At 38.7% G+C, this 8,737-nt stretch overlaps 1 protein-coding gene across 1 annotated transcript in view; it reads left to right on the top strand.

Annotated features, from left to right (window-relative positions):
• The window catches only part of RFX4 (regulatory factor X4), an 87,016-nt gene that overhangs the window by 36,800 nt on the left and 41,479 nt on the right, over nucleotides 1-8,737 (top strand). The window contains exon 5 of the mRNA XM_015629467.2: nucleotides 7,073-7,134. Coding sequence (XP_015484953.1) covers nucleotides 7,073-7,134 — 62 coding nt within the window. The remainder of the gene's footprint in view (nucleotides 1-7,072; nucleotides 7,135-8,737) is intronic.

Below are 8,737 nucleotides of genomic sequence, written 5' to 3'. Positions count from 1 at the left end.
TTTTTTTTTTCCCCTTTTATTTTGGAGCTTTTCTGGCATGTCGTTCGACAAGCAATAACAAATTAATATTTGAAAAGGAAAACGAAGGAGGTTGGTGACACTTTTCAGGGTGGTTCTCCCTCAGTCTGAGGTCCCTTTAGATTATTTTGGCATCTTAAAGAGGTTTAACATGGATGCAGGCTCACACAAGTTTTGTTGCCCCCTGACTGGCTTCGCAGTAAGTGAAAATTACATTCCAAGGAATGCATTTCACTAGATAAAGGGCAAACTCCACAATAGACTTGTAATATTGGTTAGGAAAGAACCTTTTTTTCCCAATAGTTTACTTTGCTCCAGGGAGGTACAAGCTGTACCAGCCAGATTCCTTTTTCATCACGATGCACTGTCTCTATGCCCGGAAGTTTTGCTTGCAAGACTGTTCCTCCAAACATGACTGGGATAAATAAGATTTACAGTTTCTCACTGTCATACGATATGATTTTAAAATTTGAAAAGAACAGAAAAGACCTTTATTGAAACCTCTTTGATAATGATGTTGTGATGTGATTGCATTCTGATTTGTCTTTGTATTGAAATGCACTTGTCAGGAAATTGCCTGCTGTTATTCATAAGGAGACACTTCTGCTGAAGATGTGTTTTTTATTTCTTTACTCTCAATTTGCTCTTAAGTAGCTCAATAGTAACTGGTATAGCAAAGCCAAATTTACTCTTAGTGCTGTCTTCTGATAGCTTAAAACAGCACTTGCTTTATTATGAACAATTTCTACAACATTGAATGCAAAAATAGAACTGGGGAAAAATCAATGTAAATGTGAGGACGTGGTTTCTCTTATTACACCCAATCAGTCTGTCAGTGCTATCTGAGCAGTCCCTGCTTTTCCTTCATCCCTTTTGAGTAGCTGGGATTCCTGACTGAAGAGCAATTACCACCACTATGAGTTTTCTTCCCAATTCTGGATCTTCTAGGCCAAGTTCCTCTGATGAGACCGTAATAACACAAGTCCTGCAGAAGCAAGCACTCGTGCTGGTGTGGGGATTGGTGATCCTGCAGTGTAGCTGGGAAGGTTTTTGCTCCCTTGGTTCTACTTTGCTGATCCTTGTATCATTACAGGTTGCTGACTACTGCCTTTCCCTTGAGCTTGGGGGGTGGTAAGAAAACCACTGAGGACACCTCAGTTTCTCTGGAGTGACTTTCCTTTCTCAATGCCCTACAGCAATGGGATTTTTAGTGTCTGCCACTTCAAGCATCTGGCTTCCAGTTAGGCCTTAAGCATGGAGTGGCCCCAGGGCTGCTTTACCTCATGCCTTGTCAACACGTCCCAGAGGCTGTGCTTACAGCACAGGGTCTGCCAGAGTGCAGGGATCCTGGCGCCCAGCCTTTTCCCACAGATAGGCTGGGTGATGGCAGGCAGTGTGCTGGCACCAGTACAGAGCAGGGCGAGCTGTGCAGGGGTTTAGTTCTGCTTGGCTTCAGCAAGTCAGCACCAAAAGTGGCTGCAGCTCAGCTAAGGATCTGAGGCAGAGCACTCAGTGTTTGCAGCTTTGTTGGGATGAACTAATCTGTTTGATCATGCCTTAGGCTGAATTCTATCTGGCCAGAGGAACTGCTGAAGGAGGATATTGTTTTCCATTGATGAATTTGAGGAGAGGTCACACAAGCTTCATTGCAGTGTCCAGTTCAGTTGGAGTTCCTCACAGAGTCTAGTCTCCATAGCAGGTAGAGTTGGGCACGGACATTCGAGAAAAGGCCAGCAGGTTTTCCTGCCTTCCTTTGCAGGATGAGTTGAGCTGTATCAGTGCTAGAAACAAATTCTTATCCTACAGCTAGACCATTTCAAAACTTAGGAAAGTAAGTGGAGATAAGTGGGAAGGTTATTGAATCTTAACAGACAGCAGATCTGGGGTCAAGACTACTGAGCCTCTACCCTGAAGCCTTTCCTCCTGGCCATGCAAGTAAAGAAGTAAGGGGTAGAGAATGTATAGACACAGTCATGCCTCTACTCCTTTTGTTTACACAGTTTGGTGGATTTGAGAGACAGAAATGGTGTTTTGGACTACTTTGATGATGCTTTTTCCTATCAGTAGATGTTTCTCAGAACAAATTTTCTTGACCATTTCCTCAAAATGATGTGATGTTGAATCATCCCCAAGCCATTTTGAGCTGAATGGAACCTCTTAACACAGGTGTTAATAAAAACAGGAGCAGGATTTTGAAATGCACAGATGGGGAAACCCTGGAATGACCCAGCTGGAGCAGTATTGGGTCAAAGACAAAGGAGCCAAAAACTCTTTCACTTATAAGATTGAGGACATCAGTATTTCTTGAGATTCACAGCAATGAGAATAAGGAAAGCATAGCTCTAGGAGAATACAGCTATGTTTGGTATCACCGACTTCTTTGCTGCTGCCATGGCAAAAAATGTTAAGACTGGAACACCACAATAGAAGTTGGTAAATAAACACACATCTTCTATACCTGACTTCATAAAAAATCCCCATGCTGTCTAGATATGGGACCTGAAACCTGAATTGAGAGATACAGAACCAGGCCCTGTTATGAAGAATTGTTATGGGAGGAAAGAGAACTTATTCCATGATATGTAGAACCTCTCTAGAATCTCATAGCACTAGGGAGTGCAGAGATTGGAATCCATTTCTCATTCTGGCAGCGTGCAGTTGCTGGGTTGCAACTTAATTTGATCTTATTTCTCTACTTTGTGAAGTTCTAGAAGCAAGGCTAGAATTATGTTAAAACCAAAGGAACAGGAGTAATGAAGAATAATATCTCTCTAGATCAGGTGCACTAACAAAATTATCATGTCTTTTGAAAAGCAGAAATTTAAATTATTCTAGCAAAAAACTTCTAAAAGTCATCCTCTGCCTGTTGCCCCAGAGTAAAATTTAGTATTTTGACAAAGGAGGGAGGAAAAAGTTAATTCAGAAGTTTCCAAACATCTCTAGTTTCTTCCATCCTTATTTGTTTTGCATGAAGACAGACGCATAAGATGCTTTGTAAGATTTCTTTTCCCTGATTTGTTTTGACATATCATAGATGATTTTAGATGGAATAAACGGGAAACACAGAGCTCACAGCTTGATAGTGAATGCAATGAGGAGTGATGGGTCACAGCATAGTGGTGAAAGCAGAATGTCCATGCCTATGGCAGAGTGTTTGGAATGAGATGATCTTTAAGGTCCCTCCCAGCTCCAGCCATTCTGTGAGTCCTCATTTTAACGCCAAGCCTGGATCTGCTTGTGTTGTAAAGCTACAGTACTGGAGATGTGGGGAGAGAGGCAGTGGCAGAAATGACAGCTGGCAGTAATCAGGTTGAAGGAATGCACCCTTGCAGCCATTTGTGGGTAACAACAGCTCCTGCAGTTAGCAGTGCCTAGGGTTAACAGATTGTGCAGACTCCAATACAGACCCTTACAGAGGAATTTTTCTAGCTGCTCATAAAATTTTCTGTGTTTTACACAGATGCTCAAGTAACCCATTTAATTTTTATTGCCTTAAGAATGACCAAAAATTCAAGTAGCTAAATATTTAATTCAAGTTAATTCAGACACCTCTGCTAGGTTTAAAAAGCTGAAGTGGGATAAAAATCCAGCTATCTCCCCATGTAATCTACCTGCACAGACATTCCAAAAACCATTTGCCAGGATTGTCTGCAGCAATGTTAAACAAATGCTGGCCTGGATATACTAGTCCCCTGAAAAAGTGTAAACTATATATATGATGTTTTATATGAAATGACTTCTATCTTCATCTTATGTATGCAGCTGGCACTCACCAGAAGATAAAACAGTTTTTAATATAATTGTTTTTAATCAAGAAAGGCATAGAAGATCTTCTGTAGGCAGAAGGCAAAATCATGCCTTAGCAGAGTAAAGAGAAAAGAGAAAGACAACACATTGAAGTTCATTGAAGAAAGAAATTGCAGGAACTTTTTTTTTTCCTGAGGATAATGTATCAGGGACAGAAGCTATTTCCCTGTGAAGTTCCTAGTCTACAACTGTTTTAAAACCAAAAAAAACCAGGTAGCCTAAAATAATGCCCAACAGTCAAAAGTGCCAAGTAACTTAGGTGAAATCTTACTTGGAAAATGTAAAACTTGTACCTTTTTACTCAGCAGATCTTACAGGGCAGCTGGAATTATGGTCATTTTGGAGAAGTGCAAGATAAAATTTTAGCTCCACTGAAAGATAATGGTAAAAGATCTGTTCACTCCAAAATTCTCTTGGATACCACCTATGCGATCTTTTAACCACTGTTTCTGTTGAGAAGCCAGAGCTGCTGTGAGAACAGGGACTTCCCATTCAGAAAGCAGCTCAAACTGCGTGGTCTGGTCTGGATTCATTTGCTTGTGCAAACCTCACTGCAGTGATGGGAGGAAAATGATCCAACTTGGTTTTCAGATCCAAACCTAGCTTTTTATGTCTGACAATTAGAATCCACTTCCCTCCCCCCACAACTGTAAAAGTAACACATTCTGTCTATAGGTCTTTAAAAGTTAATAAACATTAAACCAACAGTGACATATTTCTGCAGTGATTTTTCAGGTTGACAATGATTTAAATTTTTTAAAAACCACATATTGGGTTCTCTGCTTTTTCTACTGATTTCAGCCCACAGTGAACTCCACTTTGTCTTGCCTGATCTGACTTCCTCTCCCCTTTCAGGGTAATCTTCCTGCCTTTACCAGCATCATTGCACAGAGATTTGTGTAAGCATAGCTGAGTATAAACATTATATTAACAGAGAGTTCTTTTAGTACTTGACATGTTTTATTTTAAACACATTCAGACATCAATATGCATATGTGTACAGGCACCTAGGTGTAAATATACCATGTTATATTTTACATATGCAGCATTAGATAATAAAGTCCTGACTTTTTTCCCAATGCTTTGCTCAGTTATTCTTTTTTTTTTTTTTTTTTTGGTTTGTTTGTTTCATTTTGTAAATTACTGGGAATTAGTGTTTTAAGTGATGCATACTTTTAAGATACATTCTGAGAGGTGTATCTCATTTCAAATGTGTTGGATTTGAAAAAGAAACAAAGAAAAGAAAAAGGGATCATCAGATCAACCGCTTCATTATTATTCTCTTTTCCTGATCACCTCTGCCCTGGTATGTAGAAATTGGCTGATTTATTTAAATCCCAGTAACTCCCACGGCATATGGTTCATAAAGTAGCTTTTACAGTGTTCATTGTAACACTTCACTGCTACTAGAAAGATCTGAAAGTAATATGGTTTGATGCTGTTCCAAAAGGAAAAATAGAGTAAAACTATCTCTACTATTAAGTCAACTGCTGTAAGAGCAGCTTTTGGAGAGGGATAGTATTTTCTGAATGACAACTGACACAAAAACTCCCCCCAAAAAAACTAACACAACCAACCTTAAAAAAATCCCCTAGCCCAAAAAAACTAGCCTCAGAAAGTAGTTCTTCAACACTGCCTTTTTTCCCACAGCCTTGTGGAGCCCCCAACCCTGTCTGCAGAAAATGAAAGAGAGAGGGGTGGGATTAATGTGTAATTAAAGGGAATTTGGAAGGCTGAGATGTTGCGGAATGTTAGATCAGTAGCTGGAACAGCATGTGGTGTTCTTTAGGCAGGCTTCATTGAATCCATACAAAAAAAGAAAGAAGGGCTGCTTGCCTGTCTGCTCATTTATCAAACAGCTAGGCTGAACTTTCACAGCTCCACAAAAGTGTTTTACTGTTTGCTGAAGTTTTGCTCCAGAAATTAAAGCTGAACAACCTAGCGACTCTGAGTCTTTGCTGCATTTTTGACATCAGCCACCTTGTGCAAAGCTCTTGGAAACCAACACAGGTCAATTTCTACATGATACTAAGGGAAGATGGTTGTACCTTTGCTAAAATGTACTGAAGAAATGGTCAAATATGTGACATTGTAATGTCTTTATTTATATAGCACCTTTTGATCTAAATACATGTTCCAAAGCTTTCAGTCATCAATCAGGATTAAATATTTATCATGGTGACAAAATGGCTAATGGAGAAAAAAAATCTATATTATTTAATCAATTTAAATTGACTTTGTTCCTAGTTGAACAGTTATATTCCATCTTGTAGGCTTATTTTCCTCTAATATTAGTTGGTGTTACCCCCCAAAGAGGAAGCATTTAGCAATTTATGTAAAAAAACACAATTAATATGGATTACAAATTTTGAAAGGAAGTATCTCCTTCACAAGTAAATCTTCAAGGCTTACTGCAGTTTTTATTGCATGAGTGTTCTTACAGAAAACTTTTCCTCCTCCTGCAGACCCCAGTGAGAGCCTGGTTCACTCCTGTGAGGTGCTGAGAGTCTCCTTTCTAGCAACAACAGTAAAGCTTTTTCATCAGGATTAGCCTGGTTGATAGAGGCTCTGATGACTTAAGGCAGAGTCTAAATTCATTGATTTATTTCCTTCATTGCAACTGGCAGTGAAGAAGTTTTGGGTTGCAGTAGCAATGTTCTTTTAATGTCTGCTGACACACTAGAGTTTGCATTCTTGATGAATAGCCTGCTGTTTCTGAGATCTACTTGTTTTCCATAGAGGATAAATTGATTGTGAAGTATCTTTACAAATGCCTGATGAGTTTTCCTTGGTAGAAATGATACCCCTATCAAATACCAAAATCTTTTCAGAGAATCATCTTTTAAAATAAGAAGTGTTTATTTCATGGCTGGTTTGTGAAGGTCTATAAAGAACTTTGTTGATCCTGCAAAGTGATATAAGTAGTAGGCCAATTTTAATTACAGTGCACCTTAGTTTAGAGGCAGAGCTGTTGTTAGGTTTTTAAGAAAATATGTTCTATTCCAGTAACTTCTGAAAGTATTTAAATCAATGGTAGCTAATGAAATTATAGTGAAGTTTAAAGTCTCTTTCCCCCTTTCAGAAATGAAAAAAATCAAGAGCTTTATTTCTGCTTTCTTCTCCCATGTATTTTGTAGATATCACAGGACAGTTTTTCTTCTTTTTTTGTCTTTAAAGTTCATATTAAATTAAGTATTGGTAAATGTGTGTTTCCATTTGTCTTAATACCAGTTCTGTTTATCTGCAGATAATAAGACAACAGTTTCCACAACTAACAACAAGAAGACTTGGAACCAGAGGCCAATCAAAGTAAGCAGTATGGTATTATGATCATCTTACAGGGCCCCATGTGGCTCTGGCTTTACTGAATGGGGAATGAGAACAGGAAATTATTTGTGCAGTTGGGGCCTTAAAACCAACTTTGATGGAGGTTCTGTTGTAGTCTTTACATTATCTTATAGATTCAGCAGTGATCTTGCAAAGGTGGTTAAATGGAACCCATTTTACTGATTTGATTAGCAGTATTTTCCACATTGTTTTTTCATCTCAACCCCCTTTGCACAATGTAAACTACATTCACACTCAGGAGTAATGGAGCTACTGTTGGAGCCTGAGAAATATCAGCTGGTTAGCATCATGTTTCAGGCTAGAGAACAAGTGTCAGAATGCTATTTAGAATTTAGGTAGAAACATACATTGAGCTAACTGAAATTGTCCAAAAACCAGTATTTAACCATCATTTTCCCCATGTAATAAAATCCAACATACCTTTAGGTGATTAAAGATTTAGCTTATTGCCTTAACCAAAAGATTATATTTTCTGAAAATAGTTCATCTTAATTCCAGAATGAGAAACTGGTTCAGAATTAAGAATGTACTTCCTGGGATATTTGACTTTTTCTGATTGTTGATAAGGTGTGATTCTACCAATTAATTTAGAGGATACAGTGATATTTTTATGCTTTTTTCTGCTTGTAGACTCCAAGAAATTTTTCCAGGGAGTTTTGAATCTTTTTGTGGCAAGCATAAGGCCCCTCACATAATAAAACCTGCTTTTCTTGATTAGCTTTCACAGAATCCTACAGAGCAGCAAAAGTGTAGTGTCTATAGATCACAAGTGAAAAACTGTGGGAGGGGAAATGAAAATGTGAGATGGTGTGCTTGCAGAATTTTGTTGGTAAAACTTCTCTTTCAAAACAAAGCCTGAAAAACACAATATGGCTAAATGCTGAGAATTAAATATGCTGTTAGGATTGAGTCTACATACTAAAGGTAGAAGGACCTACTCTTTAAGGAAAAAAATAAACTAAGATGCTAAAAGAAATGCCATTAAAGAAAGATTTACTGTGCTCTTCTAATGGGTGGTCCATGCTAGGCAGTGTTTCTTTGATGGGACAAAATATTCTTCCCTCCAGCTTGATATTTTCTTAGTTTTTATAACTAAGCTTTATTTTCCTAGAGCAGACGTATTTAAACAGCCACTTGAAGATTTGATTTTGGGAATGGTCCCAAATGCAGAATGAGTGTTGCCATAACATCACTGACCAAAGCCACCAGAAATCTCTCAGGTAGAAATCCTGAGCAAGCCCAACAGCATACCAGGAAAGTGTGATAGGACCATAGTCAGAGAGTCAGGATTAGCACTGAATATAAGCTTTGTGGAGGCTCATAAAGATGGAGTGAAAGTGTGTACAAGTTGCTTTGTGGACACATTCATATGAGTAGCCCCTATTGGCCATCAAATCATTCTGGCATCAGCTACAACTTTTGTTACTTGTCCTTCCATTTAGAGAAAGGAGCTTTATTTCCAAACCAGAGCTCCTCCACTGCTCCAGGAGTATCTCAGAGGGCAAGACACACTTGATCTGCTGACTAGGAGTGTCTTGCACCTCCAAAAGCTGTTTCTTTACTC

This window comes from Parus major, chromosome 1A (assembly GCF_001522545.3).
Source record: "Parus major isolate Abel chromosome 1A, Parus_major1.1, whole genome shotgun sequence".
In the NCBI taxonomy this organism is placed as follows: domain Eukaryota; kingdom Metazoa; phylum Chordata; class Aves; order Passeriformes; family Paridae; genus Parus; species Parus major.
The sequence above is the reverse complement of the archived record's forward strand: the minus strand, read 5'-3'. Positions and strand labels throughout refer to the sequence as shown.